The following is a 14,742-nucleotide window of genomic DNA, read 5'->3' as shown; positions in this document are numbered from 1 at the left end:
TCGCCTCTTTGGAAGATGTTCAACCACGTGATTCAGCAGAAAGTCAGCGTGAAATGAAAAGGCAGAAGCTTTTAAGAACAAGCACAGATGTGTATTATAAACAGATTCAGTGGAGATAAAAAAAGAAAAAAGGAGCAACGGTACAAAAATAGCTTCACAAATCTCTGACTTTGACTCCCGGCTCTTTTCTGTCCTTCACCTCTGAGTTTCAGCCCAATTTTCTCTCATTTTCGTCAAAAGTCTTTGGGACAAGGACGTGGAGACGATGATGTCACTGCTCAGGAATGCATCATGTCTCTTCACACAGTTTGTCTGTTGTCCTTGGAGACGGCAGAGAGGACTATTCTTAACCGGGCCGGGATCAGAGACGGACTGAGGACCAAAACGTGACGTCAATTCATCCCAAGACTTTAATATACACACACACACACACACACGTTTATTCTGGGACGGCAACAGTCGCCGGCCAAAGAAAGAACACACACACACACACACACACGCGCACGCACACACACACACACAGAGAGAGTAAGAGTGGAACCGTGTGTGTGAGGGGCACAGGGTGGGGCCGTGTGTGTTCTGCTCCTGTCAGACAGCAGGTGGGCGAGTGCCAGAGCTCAGTAAACCTCACACACACTGAGCCGCTCTCTCACACTCCAGGAGGTACTTGTTCTGGCCTGCGTAGTCCCAAGGACATTAACCACACACACACACACACACACACACACTCACACTCACACATGCAGATGAGACCTTTGATTTATCGCCGATATCTGTGAGACGACAAGGACAATTCAGTCGGTGCCTTTCCAACATTTGAAAGCAAACAAACAGCTCTTAGTGTGATGTGCTCTGGCCCAGAGGCTCGAGTCAGGATACGGATTAGAACCCGGGAGTTGAAATTCTTGGCTGGAAAAAAAAAAAATCAAAAAATCACAGGAATGATTCCCGCCTCTCTGGATCAGAGTCTTGTCTCCCATGTGTGTGTGTGTGTCTGTCGTCTGCAGTCTCGTCCTCTCCCAGCTCCTGCTTGTCCTCCCGTAGGTGGACGTCCTCTCCTTCTCCCTCTGGCCGTGGATGTGGACCCGGAAACGGGACGGAAGTGCTGAATGTGCTGCAGTAAGCACGGGTTTGTGCTTTCACCTCAGTGTCCGAGCCGTCCCTCACTCAAAGTCACCGCGCTTCTCTTCCTTTCCCCCGCGATCGCTGCTCTTCCTCCCACACAGCGTCCTACCGAGGGCCGCAGTCCCGCCGGAGGATGTGGACGATTTTGCGTCCCAGGCTGGACGTCCACGGTTTGACCAGGCTCTTGTTGTTGACCATCAGTCTCCCGCTCTTCCAGTCCTCGTAACCGGCCACCACATACTCAGATCCTGGAGGAGGAGGAGGAGGAGGAGGAGGAGGAGGAGGAGGAGGAGAGTGCAGAGAGGAAGCTTCATAAACGGCACCAAGTGGAGAAGAAAACACTTTGGGGAGCCCTTAATTACACACATTACCATCTAAGTATTCATTAACCTGTCCGGCACTTTGCTTTTCTGAGTAGTGGAAGTAAAAATGTTGCCAAAACGATTACTGCAGAGGCCAGGCTATGAAATTGTCTCATAACAAAGAGACGGCGGTGATCTTTAAGCTGTAAACCTCCAATCTAAGTGAGTGATGCTGGCAGACGCTCAAAAGCTTTCCGACAAAGATCTGCAACTCTGCACAAAGACGGCAGAACGTCCATTCAAGAGTCACGTCGACTAATTACAGAATCAGCGTCAAAACCTCCTCCTCCTCCTCCTCCTCCTCACCTGGGTTGAGGATGGGACACGTGCAGCCTTGGACGGTCCAGGACTCAGGGTAGAGAGTGACGCTCCCCCTGCTAATGTCCATGCGAGGGCTCTGCTGCAGCACCTTCCTGACCTTGACCTCAACCTCGGCGTGGGAGCCTTGATCGTGAGCGGACGTGACTCTGACCAGCAGCACTGCAAAGGAGACCAAAACAAACGCACAACGATTTACACCCCGCCCCTGTGGCAGATGTGATGAGATACGGATGTGATTTACGCGTCGATGTGGCCCGGTCACGTTACCGTAGTCGTACTCCATCGCGCAGAAGACTTTGGGGCTGCCGAGGGTCACTTCAGCGCAGTCGCACTTCTCTGGGAAAATGAAATAAGATTGGGTTCGGGTTGAATAATGAGACTGGAAGGATTGTGACATCAATTCCCCAATTCCCGCTCTCCACAGCTGCACTTCTCCTCCCGCAGGCGTGTAGGAGGAGGAGCCTGCGGTGTGTGTGTGTGTGTGTGTGTGTGTGTGTGTTTGTGTGTGTGTGTGTGTGTGTGTGGCGTTATATGACCTGTGACTTACCCGAGTGGTGCAGTGCAGAGAAAAGTTCCTCTACTCTAAAGAGCGTCGGCCGGCTGTGATTGCTGCTCTGTCCCACGTGGCCAGAGGCTGTGTAGAGCAGCTCCACGTCTGAGCTGTGCCGCAGAGGGAACACCGGTCAGACGCACGCACGCACACAGGGCTCCACTCAGTGTTAATATCCCAGAATGCACCTCAAGCTTCTCCTTTTTTTTTTTTCCCTCTTTTTTTTTTTTTTTTTTTTTTTACAGCAACCATCTTTCACTCTGATTTACACCCCTGTGCACTCACACACATATTGCTGCGGTGCTAAAAAGCTTGGTACTCACCCAGGGAGGCAGTCACCGGTGTAGGGGTCACACTCGCCCGCACACTCGCATGGACGGCAGCCATATTCGTTAAGTCCCCAGTATCCCATCATGCAGCTGTCACAGCGGGGGCCTCCCACGCCGGGCTTACACACGCACACGCCGTCGCCAGGGTTACACAGGACGGCGTGGCCCGAGAGGAGGGAGCCCACTGGGTGGCAGGAGCATGCTGGGGAAGGAAGGGGAGGGGCAGGGAGGGATGGGGCGGGGCCACACGGCGAGGGGACGACAGGTCAACGTCAACATAACAAGGAGTGCATGCTTACAGTGAATCCCCGTGACGATCTCACACTCTCACACACACACACACACACACACACACACACACACACACACACACACACACACACACACACACACACACACACACACACACACACACACACACACACACACACACACACACACACACACACACACACACACACACACACACACACACACAGTGTAATGGCCGCTCGTGATGACAGATTGATGTTTGCCACCGACACGCTTCATCTGTTTCCAAAAACCGCGTGTTTGTTCTTAAATGATGCTGCGGCACGCTCGGGGCAGAAAGGGCAAGAATGGGAAAAATGTGCTCTGACGGATCATGGGAAATTCCTCCATTGTTTGCAATTACAGTCGCATTCCTAAAACAGAAAGGCCTTCGTCATTCCTGCTCGGGGAGAGGAGCGGAGTAGTTTAACGTCTTATCGTTTTGGTGAGACGGGCGGCTGCAGACGTGCCGGAGGAAACGACCTCGTCCGAAGACGTCGACCTTGCTGAACCGTCAGATGGGAATAAGCGACGCCTCTCCCCTCTATCAGTTACAGTTACAGTTAAATTTTTAATTAGAATTCCCAGCTGGCACCCGTCCAGGCATTGTTATGTCTAAAGGGAAAGACGCCGCCTTATTCCCTCGATGGAATCTGCGGCACGTCTTTGACAGCGAGTTGTAGGAATGTGAGGAAGAAGAAGAAGAAGAAGCCTTACGCCTGCAGGAGTTGGGGTCGGTCTTGGGTCGGGCCAGGTCTCTGTAGAATCCTTTCTTACAGTTCTGGCAGTGACGTCCCTCCGTGTTGTGCTGGCAGTCGTCACACACGCCTCCGCTCCTCCGCCCCGTCGCCAACCACAACCCCCGGCTGAAGTGGCAGCTCCTGGCACGGCCGTGACACTTACACTCTGTGGTCGGACACACACACACACACACACAGAGACAGAGACAGTTTCATTCAGCTGCTCAACTCTGTGTCTAACTGAACTCATAACTTCCTGTAGAGCAGAGCAGCTTCTCATAAGGTTCCATTTAAACGCCTATGAAAGTCAAACATCTCCCGTCTGTGATGGATTCCGCACAGTTTTAATATGAAACATCCGTCATGACATTATAGTCATAGTGGAGACACGTCGCGTCCTCGCCAGCGCTTGACCTCCCGGCCCGTCACTCACTCTGGCACTCGTGTGGCGTCCCTGTGATGCCGTTGGCCGCCTGCCAGGGTCGGTCGTTGTACAGCGGCGCACAGCGCTCGCAGTGGTCGCCAGCTGTGTTGTGTCTGCACACACACTTGCCGTGGACCTGCGGGTCAAAGACAGCAGAGGTGTGTTATTTGGCGTTTATTGCACAGATGCACAGATATGAGCGTTTGGTCCGCTGGGCATGGAGGTGGCGCCTGGAGGCTTTGTGTCTCCTCGCTACGCCTCAGTAAACACAAGAGTCACTAAAGTAAGAGCATTTCAAAGCTGTACTTTAACATATCATCATTAACAAACATGGTTACAGTGATTTCAGACTGCCACAGCCCCTTAAGCCAAGCTGGAATTCAACCAGTGTCTCTATTCTGCATTTACAGTAAACCAGTAAGAGTCTATGGTTTGTTAAAGCATTAGGTTGAACTCCATAATTACAGTTTCCACATCTTTAAATCCCTGTAATGGCAGGTAAAGCTGAGGCCTTCGCTGCATCGCTCCACTGCATACCAGCACACAGCTGAGCAACCAGGGAGTGGTGGGAACTCAACCCCAAACCTCTGCTCCCAGTCCCACCGCACAAACAAACAAACACACACACACACACAAAGAGCGTGACACAACATCTAAGCAAGCTTCTCCCAGCAGAGCACACTGAGCATGAAGAGGAGCATGGAGGCTCACCATGTTGCTGGTCCTGAGCTGGAGGCCCCCGGTGGACACACAGTGCTCTGCATGGCCGTTACAAAGACAACTGCCTTTGACTATGAAGTCATAGACGGCGTAATGGTCTGTGGGCAGCAGGTGGGCCTCGGGGTGTTTGGCCTGGCAGGGACACGGCTGCCGCTGCAGGAGTCGCACCCTCAGGTTGGTGATCATGAGCTGGTCCTGGGCGTCCGGGCCGTACGGATCCATGGAGTGCCAGGGTGAGAGGGCTCGGTAGATCACCTGGAGGGAGAGGAGAGAAATCACGTTAGCACCCATTGTTCCATCCGCAGAGTTCAGGCTGATTCCTCCACATGGTGCCAGGCTGGGACCAAAACACACACACACACACACACACATCGTGTCAGCTCCTTTATCTTGTTCTGCCAAATAAGAAACAGACATCAATCTGGTTTGCGTTTCACGCCGCTCAAATAGCTGCTATTCTTGGAAAATGAGTCGCTCCAACGAAAACACCGACTGACTTCTCTTCGCTGCAGAGTGCAGTTGAATGTTGATTTGATCCAGAACAGAGACACACAGAGACATTCTAGACCAGAAAATGCATTAATATGGACAAACTATGCATCATGAAACCTAATTCTTTGGATTGGAGTTACAAGGTTTCCATGCAGGGTGCGTTTGTACTCTCTGATGTGTTTCCTGTAGCTTATCAGTCTCAACGTCTCTCCACTGCCATGACAACATCATAAACCCAATACGGCTGCAGCTCCATGTTACTGAGACTCTGCCTACATTTCCACACAGTGGGATCTTGCACATTTGGGGGTTTTCATTGTTTTGAGACACACAGAGACGCTAATTATAAAGGGGTTTACCCAATAGAGCTGATAGCTGCAAATACACTGCAATTATGAGATCAGCAGGAGCCCAAACTTCATTCAAACATTGGACCAGATCGCAGAATGGAAACATAACTGCTCCCCTCGTCCTCGCCCACTCGCTACCATTGTGTGTGTGTGTGTGTGTGTGTGTGTGTGTGTGTGTGTGTGTGTGTGTGAGAGAATGAAGTGGGCAGCTCTGGTGATTACACCATATCTGGCTCTCCGGCTCAGATCTCTGTGAGGATCCAGTCCAAAATAGGCTCCGGGGGGAAACGCCACTGATACGCTGCCCACGCCATCCCAGCAGGACGGCCTCATAAAGAAAACTTCTACCAGAGATCATGAGAGGAGATCAGCTTACAAAGCAGCATCGTGTGTTTGCTCAGTGCCTTTGTGTGTGTGATGTGATGAGATTGTGTGAGAGCAGATGGTGAACGTTGCTGCTGTGAAGCGAATATCTGACTGCACTCTTTCTGATGTGGCCACTCTCAGATCTCAGAAATACAATCACAATCCAATATTGGAGCTCTTACGGACACTTCAAAGCTTCCCCTGATCTCCAGCGTGCCTCGTGGCCCTGCTGAGTGACCTCTGGCAGCTCAGAGAAGACATCAGGATGCCATTTTGTTCATGTAATCGACCAAAAACACTGAAGCAGGATAGAGATCATTCCGCCCGCTCATGTGCTACTGGTTGATGATTTCCCAGCATTAGAAAGTGTTTTTGATTGTTTCTTTAAGTGCAAATAATCAGTATAAGATATAATCACTGACAACCACCTAATAATGATGTTCTAATCTTCTTCTTGTCTGATTCATTCCATATTCGTCGCTTACATTGCAACGTTTCTAATGTAAACAAACTTTGTTGCTTCTGTGTCTCAAACTGTCACATTTCCCTCCAGAGTTTCCCGCCGTGTTGCTCTGGATCACTCACCTCCCCTCTGGAACACGGGGACGCTCCAGAGTACTTGGAGGTGCAGACGGCGCCGCTCTCCCGGGCCGGCGTCTCCTCTGGCCGGCCGAACGCCCCCTCGCAGTCCGCGGCAAAGTACCTGAGCGTCTTCCATGAGAGGCCGTGGTCCTGGGAGCGCTCCAGCACCATGGCGGCCGGCCGGGGCGATCGGAACACCAGGATGAGGTGCGTGAAGAGGAACTCGGTCTCCAGGTCCAGCTGCAGCGTCTCCTCCTCCACGCCCCCCGCAGACTGCCACCAGGTGTCCGGGTGGCGGAACGAGGAGTCGCTCATGGCGGAGGGCGGGTGCGCCTGCTGCGGGCTGCACTTGTTGCATTTGGCCGGGGAGCAGGACTCCCGGCTGCGGGCGGTGGAGGCCTGCGGGAAGAAGCAGTAAGGCTCCGAGGAGTTGGATCCGCAGACCGAGCGGGTGGAGAGAACTCGACCCAGGGCCAGGTTGCCCATGCGCGGGTTGCAGGCTCGGCCGGAGCAGCGACTCTCGGCGGCGGGACCTTTGGCTTTGGACGCGCCTGGTGGAGAGGAAGAAGAGTGACAGGAGATAGGGAGGTGCGTGAATGTGTGTGTGTGGCTCAGCGGTTAGCGGAACGTAGAGATCAGGCAGAAGGATTCCACCTGTTAACGGTGATATGAGGTCAAGTTTGTAAATGACGGAAGCCGAGAGAGGACGGCAATGACTCGAGAAAACGACTCGGAGGTTTGACACCAAAATCTGTAACAATGACTTCACTTCTGCGTGTAAACAGAAACTGAAGGTCTAGTTTACTTGAAGTGATCGTCCGGTGGCCCAGTGAAGTGGAGGACATCAGGCCTCATAGTGATTCTGTCATCGATCTAACAAATAAAGTGCGCAACAAATGATCGAAGCTACGCAGCACTCACAGTAAAACACTTGTTCTATCACCTAAATCACTTTATACGCGAAAACAGAGTCGTCTTCTCAACAAAAACAAACTGAAACATAAATAAATCACACGTCCTCTCCCGGCTTCCGTAGTAAACAGCAGTATTCTTGTTGTTTGTTTGTTTGAGTTGTTTATCTGCGTCCCGATCAAACTCACCGGCAGAAAGCAGAGGAGATGATGCGCACACCGGGATCAGGACCAGCAGAGTCCACAGCCTCATCCTGCCGGTGCCGTGCTTCACCTGTTGTGTGTGTGTGTATGAGAGAGAGAGTGAGTGTGTGTGTTCCAGCAGCTTAATCCCAAACGGCGCTTAGATATTAACTGCTTCCTTCCAGAGTGTGCCGGTGTGTAGATCAGATCAGATCGTCACACCGCAGCCTGCCGGTGTCCAACATGGCGTAGAAAGGAGAAACGCTCCATTAGCTCCGCTGCTGTGCGTGGAAATCCCGTGGAGAGATGATCGTCATCGTTTCATTTTCGGCCTCACGCACTTTTAAAGTTTGCTTTCCTGCGGCGCGTCTCATTGACATTTGGCAATATGAAGAGGAACAAGCACCGCCCCCCTCTGGACTCAGCCCCCTCAGACCCCGCCCACCACAATCCTTACAATCTGACCAACAGTCAGATTAAAACCATGTATGGGGAATTAAGAGCAAAACCCTTCCTCTGTGCGTGAAGAGAACCTGATGCTTTGATGACAGGATGATTATATTTGTATGATAAATCGTTATTGATGGTGATTGTCTGTCAGATCATTCAGTCATCCACTTTACAAACACACCTCAAACCAGCACACATGTTTAATCTATAGGGCAGTAAATCTCTGGAGCCAAAGAGACTTCATATTGATCGTTCAGATCTCAGCCTCAGAGGACGTTTGAAAGAGGAATATCTTCATTTTCCCTCCAAATAGTGGATTATTATTGTATTGTAACATCTCAGTAGGATGCAGTTGAATGGAATCTCATGCATCTTTACAGCCTTTACCTAGTTTGCATTCCTCAGACATAAGATAAAATTCCTGTTTACAAGTGTCACAGAGTAGCAATGTAAAGTTAGTTCAACGGGCCTTTGAAGCTTCCCTCCATAAATAAGTGTGTGTGAGTGACAGTGTGTGTCATTGTGCTGCATTCCTGTCACATATCACCACTTGTTTCTAACTGCCACTCATTAACTTCACTTTACCTGCCCTGTCAGACAGACAACAGCCCTGAACCTGAAGGGGTCACACAACCCTTGACCCCAATAAGCAGACATTTGCATGCTGACATCACCGCAGTCAGTTAGGTGGTTTTTCTTTAGGATGACATTTCAAGAAAGCAAAGTGGATATGTGACACCGCCCCCCTCGGCTCTGGCAGCAGCATATGAATCATTTGATACCATGTCAAAGCTGCGCAGCTCAGCCAGACAATAACAGCCAGGAGTCGCTGAAGGGTGAAGATGAAACAGTGAAAGTGGTTTGGCAGCACTACACATCACACTGAGCTCACAGGTCATCTCTCCTCACTCTGAATATGGCTTGTCATATGAAACTTGTTTTCATAGGTATTGCCTGACTCATATACATTGAAGGAGAGGGAGGGGGGCCACGGGGGGGATAGGAAGAGGAGGAGGAGGAGGGAGCGTTCTCCGTCTCCTTCCCCAAGGCATCCCAACCCTGACGGATCAGGACATTCCTGGAATACTGCGACTCTCGTCACAGTGACGGCTTCTTCTGTTTAAAGGGGACAGGGTTCATGTCTGTGTGTTTTTAGATTTGCATGGGTTATTTCGGTGGTCTCTGGATGATCTCCCCGGGGGGCGGGGGGGGCGATGCACCTTGAGCGCTTGTCTTTGGACATCACTTGGATGTTTTCCGAACCTCAAATCCCTGGAGTCACCATGAAAAATGCTCCAGGAAGGATGTCTAATCTTGGTTAGTCTGTGATGTATTCCCCCCCGCCAGGATGAAAGCAACACGCATAACAAACAAATTCCTTTCCTCTCCTCTGCCGCAGTTGTTTTGTTTTGTTTCTGTTACCCAATATGAATTCTACTGAGCCATATCACTGCGGCGGAAAACCTTGTTTGTCATCTCCTCCAGCCTGTCACTATCCTGTTTTTGTACCCTTGGCTCTGTTGAACATCACATGCAAACACCGGTGCTCATGCGTCTGAAGCTGCACGTACTGTCAATGATATGAAGGTACAGTTTACAGTACAGAGGTAAAATCAGCAGATTTGGTTACGTGAAAGGTTGGAATGACTCCTCAGTGTTAAGTACCCCCCTTCGTCCCACCTCACAACCAGTGGCCTCAGCGTCTAGTGGCCCAATAACATGTCAGATGCACCGCCGTTCCTCCGCCGCTTTATTTCCAGACTGTAAAAGGATATGGTTCCCTCCCCCTCATCTCGCCGTGTCACCTTAGTACCTTCAGCTCGCTGAACCATTTAGACCCTCGCAAGTATTCTGTCTACTCTTCTGTAAAAGCCAGACAAAAAGCCAGACGCGCTTGAGGCGAGGAAGGTCGCTGCGCTGCTCCAGGCCGGGCGTTAAACTGCAGCCGCCCGTCCGCCTGCACCACTTAACACTTTGAAATTTATGACGTTCACCATTAGGATCTGCTTTTCCCCCTGGACGTAACATTTCATCAGATGGTTCAATCTGTCATGACAAGGAATGAAACAGTGCACATATTACATAAACATTTGTCCTTAAATGCAACACTCCCCATGATCTAACTCATCTGGTATTAATGTTGTTAGTTATTAATATTGCATACTGACAGATGTGAGACTTCATAATGCTACTCCCAGCAGCAGAGCCCCCGCCCGCCGCCCCCCTTTCACCCCACACATACTTTGGTCTTACCAGGCCCCTCCACCCAGACAGTTCTGGAAGTTTACACTCATATTTCTCATCACCTTTTGACACGCGCTCTTATTGCACAGGAAAGACTCAACAGATGACTGAGCACAGGCTAAGAGCGGACACAGAAACAAGCCAACAGTCTGAGCTCATGCTCGTAAAAGCCAAGCAGGCAGGTGTGTGTTTATTATTATTGGAGCTGTAGAGGGAGAATGGAAGGCTCACAGATTGACATTGTACCTGTGTGTATGTATCTGCTGGGTGTAAGTACAGGTATGCTGCAGTTCATGACTCATTCTTAAGAAGAAGATATCCAAGTTAAGGGAGGTTTCTGGCTTGAAAAGGTGAAAACAGGTTTGATAGTGTCGTAATGCGTTAGAAATTCATTTTGGTAGCTACTTGAGAAGCTTTCAGGTTGAGTAACTCCCCAAGGATGCTGGGGTGGTACAAACAGGATGGTGAGCTGAGTAAAACATGGGGATGAACCAGGGATTGGAGCTTGAGTCATGATTGGAATGTGACCTTGCTTTAGGCGTCATGTCCGCCGTGCCTGCGATGGTTGGATCAGCCAACACTGACATGTAGCAGAAACAACCTTTCTAAATGACACGTGTAAGACATGGCAGGTCACATGGAGGGAATATATCTTCATGTTGGACAGGTGAACATGCAGACAGACAGGCAGCTTTGTGCCATATCCTGCATAGAACCACTGAAACTGCTGCCTCTGTGATTAGAAAGGTGAAACTAAAAAAAAAACTGTGACATTATTATAATTCTTTGGAAGGTATTTTTTCATGCTGACAAAAACATTTTTTTTTTTAGCTTTTGTTATAGCTTTAATAGGTACAACACCTGCAAAATCATGACCAGCCTACATGTGAGCAGCTGGCAACCAGACTGGAACCATAAATCTCAGATCGTTTATTATCTGGAAACCTATTTGCTCCAGTTGTCTGTGTGTACATAAACAGCCGTAACGATTACAAAAAGGTAACATGATCTCCCAGCATCATTATAAGCTTTGTTGTGTTGATCTCTCAAGACAATTTCATACAATGTAGGAATACTGCCATCTAGTGGTTACGTTCAGGAGTACAACTATAAGTACTCCTGTGCAGAACAAGCGTTTAGCAAACATGTTTGGTTTTGTCACTTTAGACTGTTTTATAAGGCCGTTCGACTTTAACTTCTACTAATTTAATTCCTTTTTAACTACAGATACTACAAAATCAAGCGGCAACAACAGCGACAAAACCTAATAATCTCAACATAACCGTGCTAACATGCTAACGTGCCACATGATCAGACAAAGACGTTTTACATTTATTTCACGATGGTGAGCTGTACGACTATTATAAACGTTGTCCGTCCTCAGAACTAAATGCATTTCAATAATGAACTGATGTTGTCACCTTTAAGTTGGCAAAATACCGGCGTCTGAACAGTGTCCCTTCGATAGCTCAGTTGGTAGAGCGGAGGACTGTAGAGGCGTTCAGCTGAAATCCTTAGGTCACTGGTTCGAATCCGGTTCGAAGGAGAACATTTTTTCCCCTCGCCGTATCTTAGACATGTTAATAAATACGAGAAACATCAGCCGACCGTTAGCAAAGTGAGAGTCAATGCTGTTAGTTCTCTTATTCGTGTTTTTGACATGGAGTTGAGTTGAGTTTCCGTCTGAAACAATTCAGATGGAAATACTAATAAATGAAGAAATTACTCTATTTCTCTGATCTCTAAATCTTCTATTAGTACATGACCACTTAACAGCAAATTTAATCAAAAATGTTATGGTTCCTAGGTCTTGTGTGTGTAGTTTTTCACTTTTACCACAAGGGGACGACCTTGTATTTGATGAGTACTCTTGGCCTGTAAAGACAGATATCTTCTTTAGCTATAATAGAACTTTATATAATCAAGTGTAATAATAGAGTGATAAAATAAAAGCCTGATGTCTTTCAAAGTTCTGGTCCTGGCTTTGGTTCTGGTCGCTGCAGTGAAGTTTCTGTTTCAGGTTCAGTCATGTTACTGTGGGGGCGCTAGAGACCAGAGTGACTCACACTCACTCAGCCAGACATACTTAAGCAATATAAACTAATCACAGGCTGAATGTGAAAGCCTGGAGTTTGTCACTGAGGTCTGGGCCTCAGCATGTAACTTTGTTATGTAGAGAACACAGAGTTAGATTAGCGTTAGATTATTTATTTAGTGTTAAGTGAAAACCACTGAAACAATGAGGACACCCTGCTCTTAAATAATAAGCATTGTGTTGATTTCATAACAACACAAACATAGATTGGACGGATCAGTTTGAGAGAGATTACCCAAACAGATACAGCTCTTGTGTTTCTAGTTTCATGCTTCCTCCATGTTTCCGCCAATCAGGGTTGCTGAAGCCTTGAGTGTATCAATAATAATCATATCCTCTCATTGTTCTCATGGGATTGGCACATTAAGTACAGAGATTCCAAGGCAGCACCTCCATAAACAACTTAACAGAACATTGTATATTCACAGATGAGCATTATGTAGCATTAAGCCTTTAGATTGGTTTAGCTGCTTTAACTTAACGTCCCATTGTTCTCCCTGCAGAGTGATGGATCTGTTCTATGACTTTACAGGAATAAACATGTTCAACAAACACCCAAGTTGTTGTGACACATAGAATTACAGATGACTAATTAATATAATCTGAGTTTAATGTCATCAAAGGGACTCACAGGCATTGTTATGTTATTCTGGAGTGTAATTGTTATTTAGCTTGTGGCAGAAGCTTTTTATTGCCACCTATAAACCTCCCTGAGCTGGCAGAGGTGCAGCACAGGTGAAATATAGGAGGCCAGACTCGCCAGCAACTCATCACCCTGAGGAAGATGTCAGAGCTCCACACACAACCCCAAACATTCCCCCTCATATACACACTCACACTGGCAAAGTTCCCCTCTGAAGACATCACAACCATGACATCTATTTAGCTTACACAATGACACACTGAATGTTTGGATATGCTCCATCACCAAAGCAACACACACACACACACACACACACACACACACACAGTCAGCTGGTATGGAGGCTGGATATACGTTGCTGGGTTTGGGTTAGGCCTTGACTGTGTGTGTGTGTGTGTGAGAGAAATGGCACAATGAGGCTAAAATCACAGGAGGTTTCATGTGAGTTTTCAGTTACATGTGATATGTGCAATGTTTTGTGATACAAAAATGTCACCCAGTCAAACCCACAGAGGCCCCTTGTTGTTTGTGTCCCAGCTCCAGTAATTTTACGCACGGAGCCCCGATGGCCTCCTGGCTCCACTCCCCACTACCTGAACCTCCCTCTTCTCTATTGTCTCCCTCAAGCCCACCTTTTGCCCCCAGCTACTGTTTCTGTTTTCCCTCCTTTATGATGTGAAGCCCCTGTCACTCTGGACTGTGTGTGCAGGCCCTGGGCCCCCGACGCGGAGTAGGATTCCAACTTTCAGGGCCAAAGGGAGGATTTCCTTTTCAAAAATGCCTGGCTGGTAAATATGTCACCAGGCTGGAAACTGATCCTGAGAAAAACAGGTGCCATGTTTTCAAACCCGCCAGAGGAGCGTGATCTTTTTCTGCCCTCACACACTGGAAGGTCCACATGTCAGTCCCCCTGCCAGCAAAGGTATTATCTCTCATATTCTGGGGAGAGTAAGCAGCCCACGAGCAATCTTTGGCTCAATCTGCTCTAATTAGGCCCTGTGTATTATTCCTCCATAAGTTATGCTTCATGAAGGGTTGGATTTCTGTGAACAGCGCCTCAGTGATGATGAAAATTCAACCACGCTGACCTTTCAACACCTAAATCCCTTTTGCCAGTGATGTGTGCAGTGTGAGGGGAATATTGACTCACAGGGCGGCATCTTGTCAACACATGCCTGACAGCTATCAAACATGTTACTCATCCGTCTCTTCAATCAAGTTGAATCGGTTGTAAAATAGAAATGAATCGAAGCAGCATCACTTCATTGGAGTGGAGGAAGAATGTTTGTCCTTCACTGCGGTGGGAGTGATGTGGACTTTGGAGGGGAGTGACTACAACAGATGAAATAAAACAACAACCAGTCAAGATAAGATTAGATAACACTTTACAGTCAATCATTTATAACTTAACATCAATATAACATTTAAATTTCGTTTAATAACTGCTAATGATAAATAATAAATCGGATTTTTATACTCAAATTCTGAATCTGACCTTATTAAGATTTGAAAAGACTGTTTTCAGTCCTACGATACACAGAAGGTCCGTGAACGCACCGCACAG

General features: G+C 48.3%; 1 protein-coding gene and 1 non-coding gene across 2 annotated transcripts; one reads left to right on the top strand and one right to left on the bottom strand.

Annotated features, from left to right (window-relative positions):
• Window positions 1-62: 62 nt before the first annotated feature.
• On the bottom strand, window positions 63-8,108 carry LOC142990125 (netrin-4-like). The gene is made up of 10 exons (XM_076139868.1): window positions 7,753-8,108; window positions 6,656-7,203; window positions 4,854-5,117; window positions 4,152-4,278; window positions 3,696-3,884; window positions 2,682-2,889; window positions 2,356-2,468; window positions 2,076-2,144; window positions 1,794-1,967; window positions 63-1,373 (listed from the first exon to the last, which is right to left on the bottom strand). The coding sequence occupies exons 1-10, from the start codon at window positions 7,814-7,816 to the stop codon at window positions 1,231-1,233; spliced, it is 1,899 nt and encodes a 632-aa protein (XP_075995983.1). The 5' UTR covers window positions 7,817-8,108; the 3' UTR covers window positions 63-1,230.
• Window positions 8,109-11,898: 3,790 nt separating this feature from the next.
• trnay-gua (transfer RNA tyrosine (anticodon GUA)) lies at window positions 11,899-11,986 on the top strand. The gene is given in 2 exon segments: window positions 11,899-11,935; window positions 11,951-11,986. It is a non-coding gene; the product is annotated as a tRNA-Tyr (tRNA).
• Window positions 11,987-14,742: the final 2,756 nt, after the last annotated feature.

The sequence above is a fragment of the Genypterus blacodes genome, unplaced genomic scaffold, assembly GCF_046128005.1.
Source record: "Genypterus blacodes isolate CSIRO-AG114 ecotype Tasmania unplaced genomic scaffold, CSIRO-AGI_Gbla_v1 ptg000015l_1, whole genome shotgun sequence".
Lineage (NCBI taxonomy): Eukaryota > Metazoa > Chordata > Actinopteri > Ophidiiformes > Ophidiidae > Genypterus > Genypterus blacodes.
The sequence above is the reverse complement of the archived record's forward strand: the minus strand, read 5'-3'. Positions and strand labels throughout refer to the sequence as shown.